Source organism: Penicillium digitatum, chromosome 5 (assembly GCF_016767815.1).
Source record: "Penicillium digitatum chromosome 5, complete sequence".
NCBI lineage: Eukaryota > Fungi > Ascomycota > Eurotiomycetes > Eurotiales > Aspergillaceae > Penicillium > Penicillium digitatum.
Window position 1 is genome coordinate 1,868,754 of NC_089388.1, and position 20,742 is coordinate 1,889,495.

Below are 20,742 nucleotides of genomic sequence, written 5' to 3' on the forward strand. Positions count from 1 at the left end.
CGACGCTGACTAAACATAACATACAATTTGTGTGAGCCACACCTTTGTGGCGGTCCGTGGATTTTCCGGGGTATTCCACCCTGTTTTCAACCATGTGTTGTACCATTGGTTTCGACATAATCTATAGGACGAATCGTCCCACGGGGGCGTGGGGCAGATTTCGGTCTATCGTCACCCATATCCAAGGGCGTCTATCAACCAGAAAACAAAACGTTCCAGAAATGACATCTTAAAACCGGGTTTAGGGATCTAATAATACCAATGGCCTATCGAAACGAGGGCTGGAGACTTAAACATTGGAAAATAGGCCACGACTGACTGTCAATCGACGTAAGAGATGGCTACATACTCATGACGTCGCCACAACCAACCAGCCGGAGGCGACCAAGCAGAAAACAAGTATGATACGACGACTTTTTGGAGATGCAACCTACTTAAACAAGCTACTCCATGTTGGTCTAGACAGAATCTATTAAACATTTCATTCAATCACATCCCAATTAGCCCAAGCTATCGGAAACTTCTACCATACCATCACTTTAAACAAACCCCTTAAAACCATGCTTGCAGCACGATTCGCTCCTCTTCTGAGAACCCGGGTGGTGGTGCAGACCGCACCTGGCTTCCAGGCAATTCGTTCCATCTCAGCTACAGCCCCATACAACAAGGGACCTATCGATGTGACAAAGGAGACATTGAAGAAGGCCGACCGGACCGTTTCTAATGTAGCAGTCAAGGGCATCAATACGGGTGGTATGTCTTCATGTGGTCTCAGATCTCGAGATGACTTTGATTCGATGCGCAGAGACTGACGCTAACATGACTTTGCCAACAGAGAAAGCCGCCAACAAGATTAAGGATGTCGTTGGCGCCGGTACTAAGCAAGCAAGGGAAAAGGGGGAAGAGGTGAAAGGCGAGGCGTCCGAGTATGCAGGCAGGGTGAAGGGCGAGGCGGCCGAGTATGCAGGCAAAGGCAAAGGCAAGGCAGAAGAAGCACTGAGTGAGGCGAAGGAAAAGATGAAGTAAATGGACCAGGTGGAAGTGAAGGCCAAAGAGGCCAAGCACCGCATTGATTAGGGGCTTCGACCTTGTCTTCACCTAAAGACTGGGTTAAAACCTGCATCATTTGGGATCCGAATTCAATCTTAATCTTATGTTTTGTTCATCGGAGTTGCTGTACCCGTAGAGCTTCAGGGTTTTTAACATCGACGAAAAACGTTGTTCAGGTGGGAGGCAGCATGAGGACGTATTCGCGCGAGCTCAGGCCGAAGCGAATCACGTCCTTGTCCATGACTTCGACGTAGCGACCAGCGGGGATGGTCTCCCCGTTAACACTCGATCCATTTGCACTTTCAAGATCAATAAGATAAGGCTTGATCTTGCCAATGCGATCGCCGTATTCATTGCGCTTTTCAACAAATCGGAATTGTAGCACTGCGTGCTGTTTCGAGCAGCTAGGATGGTCGAGTGGGAAGTCTACCACCATTCGCTCGCGACCGACCAGCCAGCAACTACGTTCGCCCAATTCAACCGTTTCGAGTAAATCTTGCCCTTTGAATACATACATGCGCCAAGCTTCCTTGGAGGGCGGCTTGCGTGCCTCTGGAGGCTCATGGTATTTCAGAACTATTTCCGCACCGCCCTGAACCTGAATTGTGTTGCTTTCAGCTGCAAGTCTACCAGTTGCATTGAAGTTCGGCTTTTGCTTTTCTGGTGCCGCCGCATCTGCAGGGTGCGCAACATCGGTGAATGCGTCGGACTGCGAAGGGAGAGGGCCGCGTCGTTCCAATGCTCGTGGTGGAGGGCTGCGTGATTTTTGGGGTGAACGTGAGCGAGAGCGTGATCGCATGTGGCGATGCCTCCGAGAGGATCGATCTTCATCTTCGTGGCGGGTATCACGGTGTCGATGGCTGCGGTGTCTGTGTCTGTCGTGGTCTTCACCAGCCAAGCTTGTCGATCGGTCTCTGCGCTCGCGGCGAGGCCGATCACGGTCACTTCGGCTGTTGGTTTTTTCGGCCGGGCTGCGGGATGATCTGCGTCGAGAACTGTGCTGGTGAGAGCTCTGGTGGTTTTCATGCCGTCGTCTTGAGCTCGAATAGCGGTCGTCATCTCGTCGTCGGCGTTCATGGGTCTGATCCAAAGGTGAGTTTACGGAGTGCTGCCGGCGTTCAGAGCGTTCGGGGCCGTCATCAGTGGACCCAGTCATTGTTGCTGTTGAAATGGGACTGCGGGGAAAGGTAAGCTTTGAGATCATGAAGTTGGAGCTCTTTGAATCAAAGCTCCAACGCTTGCATACACGTGACCAACTCTGAAGCCCGCGGTTCCGAAGAACAAGACCATCATCTTACTCTCACCTTCACGATCACTTGAAGATAAGAACGCAACGGAGATTTTGACCGTGCTGTCTGAAGAGACACCATGTGACAATGTTCAAGAAAATCAATCTTTCTCATGGCAAATGCCTGCGAATTTTGAATTCAACCGCGGTCTTGCCACTTTCTCGTTTTAACACAAATACCTCTCCAAGAAATAGCTTGCAGGCATGCAAAAGCAGGAGCTATTCCACCGCAGCACAATTCCCACACCAGAACTACTCATGGCCCAGCAATCCATCTTTCACCCCTTATGATGTCTTGAATCTACCCCGCAGCGCCACGTACTCGAAACGAAATTACTATGACCTCGTTAAGATCTACCACCCCGACCGAGCTCTCAAAGACCATCCTCTTTTTCATCAATTGACCGCTGAAACCCGATTGCAGCGCTACCGAATTATTGTTGACGCCCATGAACTCCTTTCCGATCCGATCAAACGAGCGGCCTATGATCGAAACGGCACTGGCTGGGTCCACACGGTACTGGATACAACAATTGCATACGACTCACATGGACCGAATATCTACTCGAATGCTACATGGGAAGACTGGGAGGATTGGTATAACCGCCATCAAGGGCCGCAGCAGCATGTCGTCGACCAGCGCACCTTCTCTCGGCTTGTAATCCTCTTGGTGTTGTTTGCAGGCGCCCTCCAAGCATCCTGGATCGGACAGGTGAATAATGATGTCACTGATCGATTACGCGAGACCAACGCAAAGTCGGCGCGTGTCCTGCAGGACCGCAAAGACAGCACCATCAAACAGATGGATTCAAATGATGCGCGCGTGCAGGGTTTTCTCATCCGGAGAGATCCCACAGGGTCGGGTTTGAAGGAGAACGAGCAACCAGTTTATCAGATGGAGTTAAATCCTCGGCGCGGTTTGGATGAGTCCTCTCAGGTTGGCAAAATTAGCCAAGAGCTTGCACAGCCAGCGGACATCAAGTCGGAAGCTTCAGAATTCCCCTAGTCCTGTTCAATGAGCAAATGATTGCAGGTCGTTTGACTTACTATGTGGGTTGCTGTATTTTCATATGCGCTTGGTTGTAGTCCTGGAGACTCGCATGCAAATGTATATAGCCTGTACCAAGGTTATATTGGATGCTTGGACGCATCCTTCCAACTTAGTTTGCTGGGTAAAGTACATTTCAATGAATCGCAACTTTTAATCCTTTTTTTGGGTCTAGTTGTAGCTGCTTTTACTCACGGAGCAGTGGGAGCTATCCAATGTTGATCGTAGATCTTTTAATAACTGTACGAACCCGGGGAGAGCGCCACAAGACGCCCGAAGAAGAAAGGACAATTGCATACGTATGTTGTAGCTAGAGAGCCTATGCAAATTACCAAAAGAGTTGGGCAAGTGAGAATGGATTGTGTGTCTCAAGTTAAATGATGACAGAGGAATTTCAGCTGATACTTACCTGGGGGCATCTGGGATACGAAAATGGTTCCATGTTCAATTGACAATGTAAGTTGTCAATTTAAATAAAGTACCCCAGATTTTCGTTTCCTAGTGTCTAGAATGTCCTGCGGAAATGGGGGGGGGGGGGGGGGGGGGGGCTTTGACCGTCGATGCACAAATCATTCCCACATTGAGCCAAATTGGCGCCACAGGAGCCCCGTCGACGTCGGCGGGTCGATCGTCTCGTTCCCAGGGAGGGGGGTTAGGCATCCTGCAACAGGTGTAACAATGCATTTGGCCCTCTACAGAACCCCATTCCCCGGAACTCTGAGGCTAAAGAAGGGGTATTGGGGGAATTTGAATTTTGTGGTCTAGACCGCACGAGAACCTCTCCTTCGATCTGGACGTGTCACGAGTCGTTTTCTGGCAGGTAATATTATGTTGTATGTTGTACATGGCAGATACCAAAATATACCAATGTGCCCTGGAGATCTATAAGTTACGAACTATGATGATCTTATAAAGATTTCATTATTACCAGTGTCCAGATTTCCCCAAAGGGATTTCCCCAAAGGGAGAGATTGAGATTCGAGCGAAATTCGTCATTGGTGTTCACCGCAGTCCCGAGTACAAAGGACAGGGAAGCCAGGCACACATAGGCAAAATGGAGGGCTACGTCACATTGGTTTTTTTTTTTTTTTTTAATTTTTGGAATTGAAAGGAAAAGAGAGCCCAGTTAAGAAAATAATTTGGAGAGTAGAGAGTCCTGAAAAGTCTTAAGACTCCAACAGATAGCGATCTATCATTCAATATTAAAGGAATAACCGTTTACAAGGAACAGTATAAGAATCGCCAAGTTTTTTTTTTCTATTTTCCTACGTCATAACCCCCCCGGTGCATCACGCCCCCAGTCCACTTTTTTCCTTCCTTCATCCACTCCCATCCACTCCCATATCGATCCAAGCAATGGGCCTGGCGGGTACAGTCTGTTTCCGAAGTTCTCTCACTCTCTCAAACACATCAATATATCGATTCCCCCCCTTCGATACACTGCCTCAACCTGATTCGTCTTCTTCATCTTCAAATGATTCTAATTCGCTCCAACTCTCACCTCATATTCTAACCTTGGCATCTGTTTTTCTTCTGGCTTTCCAAAACCCCCACCCTCCAAACACTTGACCTCACCCATTTGCGACCTAGGTCAAGCCATAAACGCCTCATATCGTTCCATCCCATACTTCGCCCACAACTATTGAGATCCTTTTGATAATCTTTCCCTCCACGGAGGTGCGAGAATGGGGGATGTCTATAGAAGGAGAAGTCCTCCATTTCCTTCGCCAACAGAATCACTTCCATCTGTGCCTCAATCTCATCAAATGCAGCCTCCCAGATCGCCTGGTCACCGCCCCCCACATGGTCACCAATCCCAAAAGTTGGTGGATGAACTTGCGGATAGGGTAGATGCTCTTGAGAAGTCATCTCTCAACCCATCTCGTTTATCGCGCGGTGACTCTACAGAGCAGGTTGTTGGTCTAACACCTATCACTGAGGACGCACGATCGAAAGCCGAGCGGCAGGAGGATCAAGGACGCAGTTCGCATACCCTCAAGGAACTTCGAAAGCAGATGGAAGATCTTCTGGTATACCAACAGATGCAGCAAACTCAACCCGTCTCCGCTATTTCAAATGATACCCCAAGAAAGAGACGTTTGTCCACTTACTTCTCCAATTTCTCGACTGGGGCTCCGGCCCCAATCATGCATAGCTCCGCAGGCTCGGCAGGATCAACAGAGACAATCAAAGGTATACAGACAGAGACAACTTCCGATCGCAAACCAGCACACACGCCATCATATCCCTTTCCACATATTCCACACATCCAGAACAAACCAGCCAAAATGGGGATTGAACCAACACCTCGCGGAGGACCATTTAGATTGAAGCTTCCATCTGAGAAATCTCAGTCTTCGACACCAGGATCCCAAAGTCTACCTTCGGAACCAAAGTCTTTGGAACTGCATCCGATTTTTCTGCCCGCTCATCAAAACCAGGTCCAAGAAGATCCAAATTTCCTCAGTCCCAATCTATATGATCTGACACTACAGCTGAATGCGGATTCAGGACTCGAAGCGTGGTGGTCTAATCTCATTCACATATTGCAAAAGCATTATGGGGCTGAGCGCGTGTCGCTCGCTGTCCCAGGAGATGTGACCGATTTGGAGAATGTACCATGGGGACAAAAAGCAATCTTTAACCAGAACGTCGATACCTCGTTGGATGAACTTCAAGACCGCCATATAGAGAAGGAAACATCAACGGAGAAATCTCAGTCACGTAAAAGTGTCACGCAACAGAACGCCGAGACAGTGTCCCAACAAGCTAAAATGCCTGGATCTTCCCGGCCATCTTTACTATCTCGGCACTCATTCGCTGGGTTTGATAAAAACAAAGGCCACACCCCTCACGATCCCAGCCAACAACTTTCCAAGATAAACGGCAAATCAGAGAAAAAGCACGTACAAATTGCTTCCCAAAACTCGCTATGCGCGGACCATTTGATGGGGGAACACCCCGAAACCAAAGACGATACACTCAACACTCTCCTCGGCAGTATGCGGCAGGCTGTGTTCCCCATAGCTAGACCATTGGAGGTAGAGCTAGATCCCCTCATTAAGCGTACAGGCGTGGCCAGATTATTTGGACGTACTCGTCCCACTATTTTAACACGCGAATATACAGAGAGCGCGCAACATCCACGGCGTTGGACCGAGTCTGCCGACAGTCCGAATGAGATGGTTCAAGTCACTCCTAATCTCGATGGTCCTAGTGATAGGGGAATCGGGATCATACCAATGCAGCGAGGCCTCGGTGTCAGTGGATGGAAACAGTATGATGAATACGAGCAAGTTCCGCAGTCTCCGTGGTCTCAGTCCCCTGCTCCTTCGCCCGCTCCTCGCACACATGCAGATCAGAATCCGTTCTTCACAAACCATTCGGTCGATGAAGGGGCATTCTCCAAGCATCCGCCTTCACACGACTACTCTAACAACCTTCCACTAGAGGCCATTGGGGTCGATCAATCAAAGACTGTTATCCATATTCCTCTCCTACATGGTGGCCACTCCAACCAGGATTCCTCATCGACATTGAGATTTCCTGTTGCCGTTGTGTCGATGCTGTGCACAATTGTTCCATATCCTCCGAACCTCAGGCAATCACTCTCACTCCTGATGCCACATTTAACAACTTCCTTCTGCTTGGCTCAGCGATATAGCCAGCTTGAAAGGCAACTTTCCTCCAAGATGGAGACTCCCCGCTTTGGTCCTCTTTTAGGTCTCGGGGGCACTTTCTCCGATGCAAGCAGTGAATTAGAGCTTGTTGCGGGGCTCAGCGGGCACGTCAACTATTCAGTTGGCGACAACAACCACCCAATGTCTGCACATACGAGCATCACTAGCCCTAGCGATCGTACTTCTCTAAAGTGCAGTCCTGCTGTTTCTGCTATGGGGACTCCTGGATTTGAGCTAGGCCATATTGGATTCGGGTCCGCAAATCTTTCTCCAGGAGTGCGATCTGGCGGAGAAGGTGCTGACAGCTACTTCAATGTCCCGCAAAATAAAAGTGCCCGAGACAATGCATCCCAAAACAGACCACGACTCGTCAAGTCGAAGACCACCAAGATTGACTCATCCATGCCACTTTCTCCCGACAAAGTGGCTTGGAAACCAATCACGAGTGATGAGCACAACCTACAAGATCAACCTTTCTACGTTACATCACCACTCCAAGAAACAAGACCACCCAATGCCCTTTCACCCACTCAAAATTCATCACGTCATGCCTCTACAAACTCGTTGTATGCTCAATTGCAACGGGAACTCCCGCGACCGTTCTCTGACACGATAGCCCAGCTGATGCTGAATTCAATTCCATTGCATCTCTTCTTGGCAAAACCTCAGAGCGGCGAAGTGATCTGGACCAATTCTAAGTTCGATGCTTACAGAAGAAGTCAGCACCAGGAGCAAAGATTTCGAGATCCTTGGCAAAATATCCATAGCAGCGAGAGTGAGCATGTTCATGTCAAATGGGCCAATGCCTTGCGCACGGGTGCCCAATTCACGGAAAGAGTGCGGGTCCGAAGATTCAACGACGAATCCGCATATCGCTGGTTCATTTTCCGGGCCAATCCGCTGTTATCGGCAACGGGAGAGGTACTGTACTGGATTGGGTCTTTTCTTGACATTCACGAGCAGCACATTGCTGAGCTTGAGGCAATTCAAGAGAGGGAGAAGTTTGCTATTGATGCAAAGTATCGTGCATTTTCCAACTCGATCCCACAGGTTGTGTTTGAGGCGACAGAGAATCGCGGATTGATCTTCGTCAATGAGCAATGGAATTTGTACACCGGCCAACCGCTCGAGGAAGCATACGACCTTGGTTTCGCTAAACACGTTCATCCTGACGATCTCGAAAAGTGCGGCGAGTTGGCTCTCAAGAGCACATCTCAGAACACGGACCAAAATGATAGCGGACCTTGTGAGTTCATGGTTGGATCAGCCCTCGACGAACTTGTGAAGCGCGGCATTGCTTCTTTGCAGCAAGACGAGAATGGCCGAGTCTTCTATTCCACCGAGATCCGCCTTCGTTCTCGAGGTGGTGATTATCGGTGGCATTTGGTTCGCGTAGTACGTGTCAAGACCAGCAGCTTCGGGAGCGAGAAAGCCTCCTGGTACGGAACATGTACTGACATCAATGACCGCAAAAACCTCGAACGAGAACTCAATAAGGCCATGCAACAGTTGAATCATCAAATGGAGTCCAAGACCAAGTTCTTCAGCAACATGTCACACGAGATCCGAACCCCGCTCAATGGCATTCTTGGTACTATCCCTTTCATCCTGGATACGCAACTCGATAGTGACCAGAGGCGAATGCTTGACACCATCCAAAACAGCTCCACCAATCTCCGCGAGTTGGTAGACAATATCCTTGATGTTTCCCGCGTCGAAGCTGGCAAGATGTCAATAGTCAAATCCTGGTTCCACATCCGATCAATGATCGAGGATGTAATCGACACCATCGCCTCACGTGCGATCGATAAGGGTCTTGAGATCAACTACCTCATCGGCGAGGACTTGCCGTCGATGGTGATTGGAGATCGGTTCCGAATTCGTCAAGTCCTAATCAACCTTCTAGGAAATGCAGTCAAATTCACTGCGCAGGGTGAAATTCACATATGCTGTGACATGTATCGGGAACCATCTGCGAATCTCAATGACACCCAGGCATTCATGAACTTTGAAGTCGTGGACACTGGAAAGGGGTTCAGCTCTCAGGATGCGGAACGACTGATGCAACGATTCAGTCAGCTTGGAGAGAATGGAACACAGCAAAATGCAGGTAGCGGCCTTGGACTTTTCCTGTCGAAGCAACTCGTTGAAATGCATGGCGGCAAGCTCACTCCCAGCAGCAAAGAAGGCCAGGGAGCAAAGTTCTCTTTTAACGTCAAGGTCGATGCTCCTCCGCCACCTTCTCCTTCTGAGCAGCCCAAATTGCTGCACCGAAATTCAACAGCTTCAAGAAGGCCGGCAAAATCTAGAACCACCTCTTATCAGCAAGCACCTTCTCTGGCTCCCAGAAACTCCGACTCATCTGGCAATAGCTCAGACACCCTCCTTTCCGCCGCATTGTCAATTCCTTCTTCTGCTCTCCTGACCCCAGACCTTGGCATCGCACCCCTGCCGCCACCATTGGATCAGACGCAAGCTTCGGAAAATCTGCCAGCTGCATTCTCGAATACAAGAATCCAACCTGCCATTCCAGAGCCTGACACACCGGTCAACGTGACATCGCCTACGTCCCAGGCATCTGTTTCTCCAGATACGCCAACAGAACCAGTGCCTGTTCCTGTCCATGGTCCTTTCTCTATAGTGATCCTGTGTCCACTCAAAAACTCCCGGCAAGCCATTAAGCAGCACATTGAGCAGGTCGTCCCTCATGAGATTCCGTTCAAGGTCACAACTTTAGTCGATGTCGATGAATGGAAAGATGCGATGCACTCTGCTACCGATACCAATCCTTGCACCCATCTTGTCTTGAACCTATCAACTGATGACATCCTGGAGGTCATTCAAAACATTTCAGATTCTGGCTTGGATCCCGCGCCCGTGATTGTCATCATTGCAGACTTTTACCAAAAACGTCAAATCAGTTCGCGGGTCAAAGAACTGGCGGCTTCGGGAAAACAGATTTTCATTGTGCCAAAGCCTGTCAAACCTTCTGCTTTCTCTTCTATCTTCGATCCCAAGAGTAAGCGTGAGCTGAGCAAGGATCGCAACCAAGACATGGCGCGTGAGATCAATAACAACTTCAAGACCGTGTCGAAGATGGTCAAAGAAGTTTTGGGCAATAAGGGTTACCGAATTCTGCTCGTCGAGGATGACGAAACCAATCGAGATGTAAGTTGGTTCATGAGAACTTTGTTGGATTGATCATTGACTCATAAATAGGTCATGTTGAAATATTTGGACAAGATCAAGCTGATGTCGGAGACTGCATCCAATGGACTAGAGTGCACTAACATGGTGCTCTCTAAAGAGCCAGGATACTACTCTCTCATCATCGTGAGTCTTTCTTTATGCCCTTTTCGCCCTCCCCAAACTAACCACTTTGTTTGTAGTGCGATATTCAGATGCCTATCAAGAACGGTTACGATACCTGTAGAGAAATCCGCGAGTGGGAGCAAATGAACCACTATCCCCAGATTCCAATCATGGCTCTTTCCGCAAACGCAATGACGGATCAAATTGAAAACGCTGCCCGCGCAGGTTTCAATGACTATGTCACCAAACCGATCAGACACAATGAATTGGGGAAGATGATGATGGGCCTTCTCGAGCCTGGTCGCCCACTCATGCTTCTGCGAGACCGTCTTAGCCCAGAGCAACAACAGGCCATCGCTACTCGCCGCTAGAGACTTCCCCGGTCTTTTCCTGCCCTGGCTATCTTCCTTCCTGACATTCTTGCTGCTTCAATAGGATGTCTCTGTTTTAGCATTTCTCCTTTTTTTTTTACGCGTATATAGCCAGCCATGTTCTCATGATGGGACCACGGAGTGACTTTTGGTGATTCATGTTGGACGCTGTCTTTTTGAACTTGGTGGATTGCACAGGGGAGTCCTTGAAACTTCGTTCGACACGCATGAAGCGTGCTCATTTCCTTTTTGGGGCCGATCTTACCATTTTGGAAGTCCTACTGTGATATTTGCATTTGTACAGGGTCAAGAGGGCATCTGTTCTTCCCTCGATTAGTATACTCTGATCACTAACGACAGATTCCCTCCGCTCTCTGAGCCTGTGCATCATGGCGCCAGCGCTCTGATTCTTGCTTGATTTTTTTGATTTGCCGAGCAAGTAAAACAATTTTTTAGGACCCTTTTTTTCAATATTCTTGTGATACCAGATTATGAGCGTATGGCACCCATCTATTTCCTGGACCTCTGTTTATTTCTAATCCATCCCTTTTCACTTTGGTTCTCTGTTTTCTCATTGGTCTCGATTTCACTTCTACTTTGGCGTTTGGACAGTGCGTGGAACAAGCTACCAGGTATTTGGGCTGCTCCCAGGTACTTTGAGATTTCCAAGCTCGAAATATACATTGAAATATCATTCCTTACTACTAGCCAGAGTAGCCAAAATCCTAATAATACCCCTTCTTTATCCCTGTGCGTGATGATAGTCAAGGTTGATGCGGACTACTAATATTAACAACCAAACATGACCAAAGAGGCTATAAATAAGGTGCTCATAGGCACTAGAAGCATGTTGTATAACATACATCGTCGAAACCATGGGAGTGCAGGGCGATATAAATCATCGTAAATTTCACAATCAAACCAATCACAAAAAGAATATGAACCATGTAATAAGCCTCAACAGCAGAATAGAGAGTAACAATTCCCAAAAAGGATAAGCGAGTGAGTTGGCATGGCACATGTGGCGGTGAAGAAAGTTGATGCAAATACAATGATAGTATGTATGCAGGTAAAACAATATTCAATTGGATGGACGGGGAGAGAGAGAAGGTGAGAGTGAAAGGAAGACTATCTAGTTGGTCTATCCTACATGTGATGCCTGAGGCATCCAACATCCCCCTCATAGACCATGTTCCATCAAACTCCCCGAATTCTGGGTTTCATAGTAAAATCCTGCAAATCATGCATTTCAAATATGCATTTAAATCATGCCGATCAAACCAACAAAAGTCTCAAATTGCTCCTTTGCCAATGCTTTTGTAAAACCGTCAGCTGCGTTCTTCTTCGTGTCCACTCGTCTAATGTCCACATGTCCCTGTGCGACAGCATCCTTAACAAAGAACCATCGTAGATCGAGCCATCTATTCGCGGATTTGCCACCTTTCTTAGTGAGTAGCAATTGCGAATTGATATCGTCTGTATGAATCTCAATGGGACGCTGCTCTGGCAGCATAAACGAGCGAGCAATCTTGCCTAGCCACATTGCATCCCGAGTAGGTTGATCTAGTGCACACCATTCTGCGACAGTAGTCGAATTGGCAGTGATGGTTTGCTTCTTTGTAGTCCACATGACTGGAGAGTCGGCGAAGTACCATATACTTCCTTCGGTTGACTTGCTATCCTCCCAGTCCGCATGAGATGCGTCCACATGCGCATAGAATCGAAGTTCTGGCGTACGACCAAGTGTAATGCCAACGTCAGGCATATGTCTCAGGTACTTGACGACGTGTTGCATGGCGTGAAGGTCTTCAAATGTAGGGTTCGCCAAACGATGTTGCAAGCGAGTAACTGCGAAGCGAATGTCTGGCCTAGTCTTGACTGCTAGCCAGTTTAACATGCCGACAACTGATTGATCTTGATCAAATGAATCGTCATCTAGCACATTGGATGCATTGGCAGGTGACTCTCTCCATGCGGCTGGTAATGGTGTATCCTTCCATCCAGAACCTGCATTTGCAGTACGTAGAACCTTCTGAATATAGGCTTCCTGAGACATAGTGATCGTGTAATTGTCATAGTCTCTGTGTAGTGCACAGTTCAGATACTGCTTTGGTTCTCCGAGGTCCTTCAAATCATAGTACTGGCGGAGTTCATTGACGACTTTTTCGATATCTTCGTCTGTAGGTGCTGCAATGATAAAATCATCGACATGAATCATCATAATGGTCAACTCAGTGCCTTTGCCTTTGACATAAACACAGGGGTCATCATCCAACGGATGGAAACCAATCTGACGTAGTTTGCAATCCATCTCTTCGTTCCCTAAGAAAGCAGAGTCTGGCAGCCCAAAGAGCGCTTGATTGAGCGTGCATACCCCATTGGTTCTTGTCACCTTCGGCGTCTGCATACTCGAAGCCTGTCGGTTGTCTCATATAGACTGTCTCCACGTCTTCACGTGAAGCATTGAGATATGCGGCAGTGAGATCAACCTGTCTCCATCTTAGACCATACACTGCAATCAGTGTAAAAAACGATTTTGATCATGCATTCGGCGACAACAGGGGCATATGTTTCTCCATCATTCTTGTCCTGGAAGTTGCCACACACGACCCATCGTGCTTTGAATTCGTAAACTTCATCTCTGGTGTTGGATTTGACAGTGAATCGCCATTGACCTGGTAGAATCTTAGCCTTTGGTGGCTTAAGAATCAGGCTCCATGTGTTTTTAGCCACGAGATCACTCAGTTGTCTCTGCATAGCATCTAGCCATTGAGGCCAGAAAGGGCTCTTCTGTGCTTGCTTGTACGTAGATGGTAGATCAACGTCCTTTGCGTATAATGGCTTCCCATTGTAAAGAAATGGCTCGTCAATGTCAACCTTTGACACTTCGGCTTTATCCATTGTCATATCAGCTGTTGCTGAAATCGCACTAGGTCCCGCAGACCCCTGTCCATCACCCTCCGTCAAGTTATTACCGCCTGATTCCTTCGCTTTTGCCCTCTTGGCTGTGCGTTGAATGTCTCGGTCTCGCTTCTCGTACTCGACGGCGAGGTGCTTCTGCTCCGGATCGTGGTATCGGTCGGGTGCGATTCTGATATTCGCTCGTCTCGATCGTCGGGGTGGTGGTGGAGCCGGTGTAGCTGGGTCTTGAGAGATAGGGTCCGGTGACGATTGAATTGAGATGATCTCACGACTAGGTGACACCTCAGATCTCGCCGTGACCGGTGTGTTTTCAGTGCTTGTTGTCTCCGTTGTTTCGACAAGTCAGTGTGTCACCAAGTCGTGAGATCACACAGGCTATCGAGACAACGGAGACAACAAGCACTGAAAACACACCGGTCACGGCGAGATCTGAGGTGTCACCTAGTCGTGAGATCATCTCAATTCAATCGTCATCTCCGGGTTGTGGAAAGCCAACATCACGAGATACCACTAGACTCCTAGTAGCTGGATCCCATACATTGTAAACATGACCACCGTCCCCCTCTTAACCAACGAGCTTTCCTTTCCATGCTCTGGGTGCTGCTTTCCTAGCCTGAACACTCTTAGGCTTCGGAATATGAACGTATGCAGTTGTTCCCCATGGTTTAAGGTGCTTCAAAGAAGGCTCTGCGTTTGGAATTTCGAGCTCTTGACGCCAATGTGTTAGCGGCAAGATCTTGGTTTTCGGATTGATCAGTCTGTTGTAGATGTAGATGGCTGTGTCTGTCGCATACGGCCACATCTCTTCCGTCATCTTTGCATCAATGATCATCGTTCTCTGGATGTCGTTGATATGTCCACCGAAGCGCTCCACAGTGCCATTTGGTTCAGCAGTGTATGGTGGTGTGATCTCGAAAGTCATACCATGCTTCTCACCCCATTTGATGAACTCTTTGAACTCTGTGCCACCATCCATTCGCCAGATGCCTGGGTATCTGCCAGTGAGCAATTTGATCTTCTCACAGAACGCAGTAAGCTTATAGTAGGCATCACTTTTGTTCTTCAGCATGATCCCCTCGATCAGTCGAGATGCATCGTCGACGACTGGCAACCAGTAGTTCTCTCCATTTGGTCCGGTAGGCTTCATTGGTTGTGTATCTACATGGAATTTCCATGCCACATCCTGCACCCTTGCCTGTGGTTGACGAGAAATTTTGAGCTTTGATTTACCTTGGAAACAGGCATCACAGTCGAAATGCTCCGAGCCGTATTGTTCATCATCAACTAGCTGTTCAGCATGTTATAATGTGGAGGCAATTCGTGCTTTTCCAGCATATCCGAGACGTCGGTGGATCTCGTACGCAGTCACTTTGTTCACGAATCCAATTTCTTCATCATCAGAATCGGAATCTATGTCAGATTTGATCTCATTGGGGTCATCGTCGTCTTTTGGACTGACAAGGTACGGGACACCAGTTGATGTATCTGCATACCCCACAATGTCACCCTCACCATTTGTGAGATACTTAGTACGTGTGTCAGAAGAGATGTCTTGCTCTTCAAGAAGCTTTTGCATGCCTAATAGCTTGCCGTGCCCTCCTTGAGTATAGTAACCAGTTGTCATAAACGAGTGCGTCTTACCATTTCTTCCTGGCAGAGCAGTTCTCACAATGATTTGACCATGACCTAGCGTGACAACTCTATTGCCAGAGTAGTCTTTGTACGCATAGGCAGTGTCAGGATGATCCAGTTGGTATGTGTGAAAGTCTTCGATGTCATGCGTCAATGTCTTGTCAGATCCAGTGTCAAGCAACCAATCGTTCCTCCTATCAACAGAATTGGCAGCTGCAACAACCATATTGTTCTGTCCATCTTGACGTTGAGCTCTCTGGATTGCCTTTGAATGGGCCCAGAGGTTGCCGGACGGTTCCCACGAAACTGTAGGGTTCTCACTGAGATAGGCAAATCTCTTCGCAGTGTGTGGTCCAAAGCCACAGAATGAGCACATGTTGTTGTCATCCTTTTGTGTGCCATTACGCATCTCATTTGCGTATTCATGAATGTCTTTGCCATCGGCAGGCTGCTTGCGAAGACCCTTCTTCTTCTTTTTAGCAGTAGCTGTATCATCCTCGACGGCATTGGTATCTTTGTTGGATTGGGTGTTGTCGTCATTGTGACCGTTGTTGTTGTGACCACCTCGGCCACCTCGGTTTCCTCCACGACCACCTCTTCCATTGCCTCGGCCTCGGCCGGCATTGTTGTTGTAAGTAGCATTAGCGACACCTTCCATGTCAGCTGCTGCTTGAAGTGCTCTCCAGTACTCCTCCACCTTGTCGAGGGTGAGTTTCTTAGGCTCCAGACTTGCAACTTCCTCCCTAATGAACTGTACTTTCATGACTTCCAGTTCAATGTTTTGAAGAACTTGTGATAAGCCGTGTGATGGGTGTGGTGCTGCTTTGAATCTAGCTAGCACGTGGTACTGTCGCTGGTATTCCTCAATGTACTCGCTTGCCGAGTTGTAGTCCGATCGTTTCATCTTGTCGAACTTCCGCATCTCGATCAACGCTGTCTGCATCCGATCACTTCCTTGTGTCATTGACATGAGTTCGTCATACAGTTGATCGGCGTATTTAGGCATCTTGGACAGGTTGCGTAGTTTGTTCTGTAGGGTGACGTCGATCTGGTTGTACATCCAGCTAGCAACCAAGCGAGACCAGTACTTCCATCTTCCGAATGAAGTATGCGACTTGTGAGGTCTGGGAATATTGCTGTCTAACAACCATTCCAATGCATATGGGATCAGCTGGTAAGCCAGTGCCTGTTTCCAACCACTTGGATCAGTGTCATTGTGTCCCAGTGTCCGAACTTTCTGGATTTTGGTCATTGCAATCGCTGGAAGACCATGTCCCTGATGGGGCGGCTTGTTGTCCTCATCTTCACTATCACTGTCATCCTGTGTGAATTGGATCGGATTGGTAAAGGACGGGATCTGGGGTTCCAATGGGTTGGTGCATCAAGCGGGTGAGGGTTGGTGTCCCCCTCGTTGTCCGTCTCGGTGTCGGCCATGATTGGATGTTAAAGCTAAACGGAGCTTTTGCCGGCGGGGCTCGAAGGATTTCCTAGATGTTATTGGCTGGATCTGAATGTTGTGTCACACACAGAGGTGGGTCCACAGTGGGGTCAGATCGTCAAAAGTCTCCAGTTGAAAATGGCTTCAGAGAAAAGAGTTGCTAGTGGTCCAGCTAGCAGAAGAGGCTCATAACCTGATGCAAATACAATGATAGTATGTATGCAGGTAAAACAGTATTCAATTGGATGGACGGGGAGAGAGAGAAGGTGAGAGTGGAAGGAAGACTATCTAGTTGGTCTATCCTACATGTGATGCCTGAGGCATCCAACAAAAGTCGAAAATCCCTGCCCCCCCCCCCCACTTGAGCGCTGGAATAACAAGAGTGTGATATTTGAATTGGATGTGACTGGAATTTGACTGGAAGTTTGGGATTTGAAGAGGCAAAGGTCGAAGATGGTCGATTAGGGAATGCTTCACCACACACTTACCCGGATAACCCTTGACAAAAACCACATTCATTGAGCGCCATAGCAAATTAAAGGCACCAAGAGGTTCTTTTTCGATCTTCGGACCAAAACCGCGTGCTCGTGTAGGGTATCAACATTGGATTGTTCCAAGCAATGTGCAACTCTGTCTAGAGTCAGAGCTGAGAGAGGGCTTAGAAGGAACAAGACTTAAGAGTCAGCAAGGCAGGTCCAGATCCAGTTTAGAACACCCGGGCCTCGAAGGATGTACCCTGCGGTGGCATTTCCTCTCCACCTCTTTGGGCCTGCATGGTGTGTGCATGTCAGCAAGTATCTGGGGTCCATGATGAAGGGTCGTGGGTGACCCAGCAGTTCTCGAAAATAAGCATTTCCGACGGGGCTTACTGGATGGCTTCCCTTTTTCATACATGCCCCATATCTATCGGCAAGCAAGTCATCGGCCACCTGCATAGAGTGGGGGGGCAGTTACGTGCTCTTTTCACTTGATGGGCGCCTAGAGCGCTTGTTGATGCAACCATTCTCCTTGTCTTACTGTCAATAGATATGACGGCTATTGGTGGATTGTGCAAGAGAGGTCTTCCACCGTGTGTAGGAATAACAGCCGCATCCAGGCAGGGCAAACGGATGAGCAAGGATCAATGTTCTGTTTTGTCGGTTTTTTTGTCGGTTTCTTGTCGTTCGACCTGGATTTATGACACATTGATCGCACGATTTGCCACTTTGCTCATAAATTGCCAGGTTCATTCTGGTTAGAACTAAAGGAAGCATGGGATCACCGATTCACAGTTCCAAATACCCAATCTTTCTCACGGTCCTTTGGTTCATGCAGTGATGTCCAACAATCTCCGTGTGACCTGAATCGAATGCACCGATTCTTTTTTTTGGGCTCTTGGGCTCCGACCCCGAAGACAATGCAAGGCCGCGAGACATTCCGTCTGTTTGAGCTTCCGCGGAACAACGTGTTTGACTACAGCTATACAGTCACAGCGTTTCCATATGTAGACGAAACGGATGAACTTACCATCATGTTAGACTTGAACAATGAGAGGGGAAATAATGTCAGACCACTTCTTGTGTAGTCCGTCTTATCTTTTGGGGCTTGTGCTGAACGAATCAACCTTGATCGTCCCTTTTCCCAGCCCCCGAATTTCTGAAGAAAAGTCAATTCCACAGGGACGAGACCGATGAAACGGAACCTTTATGGGAGATAGAAAAAGAAGGCGAGGAAAAGTGGGAGTAGGAAGGACGGCCAAGGCCAGATTTATATCCCACCAACTCCACCCCTCCTACCCCATTCATACCTACGCGCCATATCCTTTCTAGTCAGTTTCTGAATACTTCCAATCCGTACTCTGACCACAAAAGTTAGGCCAGGAGGAGGAGGGTAGATCAAGACCACTTTGGCACCAAGTCGCTACGGAATGGGCGGAAAACCTAGTGGAGGAAAGCTGGCATCCTCAGCCAGACACATTGGGTCTTTTTTTCCACTCTGAGCGGGGTCAAGGCGGCCCAAGAGGCAAATTGGCGGGCAGATACGGAGACGTACGTGCAGACGGAGCTCGGGGATTGGGGGTACAGAGGGAGGGGTGCGAGTCAATGTGTCGCCAGTGGTCCAATGGCTCCTTCGAGACCTTCGCAATCCTTGCCATCGCACCCACTTCCGTCAGGATGAGAGCATCCGCCGGACAGAAGACTTCCCACGGAAGGTTATAAAATCCCTCGTCTTTCCTTCTTCTTCTTCTTCTTCTTCTTCTTCTTCATTTCCCATCCCACTGCGTTAGGCCCGTTTGCACATTCTTCCACATCCTTCCCATCTTCCTCCTCCATCGTACTTCACTAAAGTCCATTTAAGCTTCGGAATTCTTCTTTGTTCTACTATCACATGTGCTGTTGTTGCTGTCAATCGTCACCATGGCCACCCAGCGTCACTATTATCAATCTGCTGCTTACCCATACCACCATGCACCCTCCAAGGCGCCAGCAACAGCATATCTCTACCCCATCTCTAGAGTCTCTGGCTCGCCACCAGACTTCTCTGATGCAAGCACCACCGCTGGCAGTCTTTCCTCTGGCGGGCTCACCTTCAGCTCTGCCGGCGAGCACGACTCCAGCTTCGCATCGTACTCCGGCATCGATGTCGTGGATGTCCTGAGCGACCGCATGCAGGATGCATTTGATCCAACGCCACTGGATAAGGGGTTAGCACGGCAAGCGCAGACGTGAGTTTCCCTACAACGCTTCATCAGCATGCGGAACTCCTCCCCCGCAGCGACAACCGCCAGGAGATGGCAACTCGTAGAAACAGCCCTAGAAAGCCATCCCAGGATTCCTCCAAAAAAAGGCTAACAGCAACTACACCCGCAGATCTGGACAGTTGAACGCAAAGCAGCAAGAACTCCTCGAGCTACAAGCTCTCGCGCAACGCCGACTGAAAGGCGCGCGGGCGAAGTTCTCCGAAGGCCTTAAAACCGCACGGGAGACAAACCGCGACCTGGAATGGACGCAGAAGCGTGTCAGGTAAGCAAATCCGCCCCTGGAGACAGGCGTTGTGGCACGATGGACGTGCAAGTTCCGCTCCGCTCCGCAACAGGAGATTCCGCTCCGCTGGGTGAGCTTGGCACGTGCATGTCAATCAGCGGCGTGCCTGCGGCATTAGCGCCGATGAGGGGGCCTCTAGAGGGCTGACACACGTGGCTGGAAATAGTGCCCTGAAGGCTAAGGCTGAAAAGGCCCATCCTGATGAGTATCGCCGTTCTTCGAAGAAGTACGCCTATGATGACTACTGATTGGGCTTCGCTTGGGCTGCGATGGGGTACTTGATGACTGATATGATGGGGTGACACTCCTGGTATGGACAAAATTGGGAACTTGAGATGCCTGTAAGACTATTGTGGATTGTTGGCATCTTCGTTGGGTTTGGAGCGCTTTAATTTCTTTGGTTAGGTCTTTGTGTATATCTTGGATAGGTAGTTTGTGTCTCCTGACGTTAAGTAAAAAGGATTCTCTAAAGAGCATCGGGTTTACCTTGGTTTTCGGAATGAACTAGCAATTCCTGCCTTGCAGGCCTGTAATCTGAGGCCTTGTGGTGTGTATGAATCTCTAGAGGATTGCTGAGCACCATTGACTGTTGTATGGCATGTTATCGTGTAACTATAAGTTGATGCTGAAGGCTCATGTATCTCGGCCGGACACACCAAAACGGTTGTTACTTACAATATAATACGAGCTATTGAATGCTGAAATTTACAAGGGGTTTGGATGCTCGTTCTCTTGATTTATGTCGAAGGCCTTTGGTGTTTTACCTTCAGGTGCATGCAAGTTGTCATGTCAAGGTGACAAACTAGCAAAATCCGGCCTTTGGATGAATAGAGTGCCAAACTGAACTGAAAGATCAAATGTGTCATGCAATCTTAGAATAACTTTGTGTTGATATCCTCCGTGATCAGATGGCGTTTCAAATTTCCGCAAAGATGTGCTAATTTTTATAAGAATGTAGACGGATTGTTTGCTAGAAGA

At 48.5% G+C, this 20,742-nt stretch overlaps 7 protein-coding genes across 7 annotated transcripts; 4 read left to right on the plus strand and 3 right to left on the minus strand.

Moving 5' to 3' along the window:
• Positions 1 to 560: 560 nt before the first annotated feature.
• On the plus strand, positions 561 to 1,026 carry Pdw03_1852 (LEA domain protein; the record flags this gene model as incomplete). The annotated part of the gene is made up of 2 exons (XM_014680919.1): positions 561 to 753; positions 836 to 1,026. The coding sequence occupies 2 exons, from the start codon at positions 561 to 563 to the stop codon at positions 1,024 to 1,026; spliced, it is 384 nt and encodes a 127-aa protein (XP_014536405.1).
• Positions 1,027 to 1,222: 196 nt separating this feature from the next.
• Pdw03_1853 (SMAD/FHA domain) lies at positions 1,223 to 2,206 on the minus strand (the record flags this gene model as incomplete). Its single annotated transcript, XM_066100015.1, has 1 exon — positions 1,223 to 2,206. The coding sequence occupies one exon, from the start codon at positions 2,204 to 2,206 to the stop codon at positions 1,223 to 1,225; it is 984 nt and encodes a 327-aa protein (XP_065957742.1).
• A 220-nt stretch (positions 2,207 to 2,426) lies between these two features.
• Positions 2,427 to 3,344, plus strand: Pdw03_1854 (Hsp40 co-chaperone Jid1, putative; the record flags this gene model as incomplete). Its single annotated transcript, XM_014680917.1, has 1 exon — positions 2,427 to 3,344. The coding sequence occupies one exon, from the start codon at positions 2,427 to 2,429 to the stop codon at positions 3,342 to 3,344; it is 918 nt and encodes a 305-aa protein (XP_014536403.1).
• A 1,808-nt stretch (positions 3,345 to 5,152) lies between these two features.
• Pdw03_1855 (Sensor histidine kinase/response regulator, putative) lies at positions 5,153 to 10,749 on the plus strand (the record flags this gene model as incomplete). The annotated part of the gene is made up of 3 exons (XM_014680916.1): positions 5,153 to 10,234; positions 10,286 to 10,399; positions 10,456 to 10,749. The coding sequence occupies 3 exons, from the start codon at positions 5,153 to 5,155 to the stop codon at positions 10,747 to 10,749; spliced, it is 5,490 nt and encodes a 1,829-aa protein (XP_014536402.1).
• A 1,261-nt stretch (positions 10,750 to 12,010) lies between these two features.
• Positions 12,011 to 14,818, minus strand: Pdw03_1856 (uncharacterized protein; the record flags this gene model as incomplete). Its single annotated transcript, XM_066100016.1, has 4 exons — positions 12,011 to 13,071; positions 13,124 to 13,238; positions 13,357 to 13,942; positions 14,466 to 14,818. 4 exons carry the CDS (start codon positions 14,816 to 14,818, stop codon positions 12,011 to 12,013), a joined length of 2,115 nt encoding a protein of 704 aa, XP_065957743.1.
• Positions 14,819 to 14,971: 153 nt separating this feature from the next.
• Pdw03_1857 (uncharacterized protein) lies at positions 14,972 to 16,555 on the minus strand (the record flags this gene model as incomplete). The annotated part of the gene is made up of 1 exon (XM_066100017.1): positions 14,972 to 16,555. The coding sequence occupies one exon, from the start codon at positions 16,553 to 16,555 to the stop codon at positions 14,972 to 14,974; it is 1,584 nt and encodes a 527-aa protein (XP_065957744.1).
• Positions 16,556 to 19,137: 2,582 nt separating this feature from the next.
• Pdw03_1858 (putative domain KxDL) lies at positions 19,138 to 20,012 on the plus strand (the record flags this gene model as incomplete). The annotated part of the gene is made up of 3 exons (XM_014680914.1): positions 19,138 to 19,445; positions 19,591 to 19,743; positions 19,931 to 20,012. The coding sequence occupies 3 exons, from the start codon at positions 19,138 to 19,140 to the stop codon at positions 20,010 to 20,012; spliced, it is 543 nt and encodes a 180-aa protein (XP_014536400.1).
• Between the last annotated feature and the right edge of the window lie 730 nt (positions 20,013 to 20,742).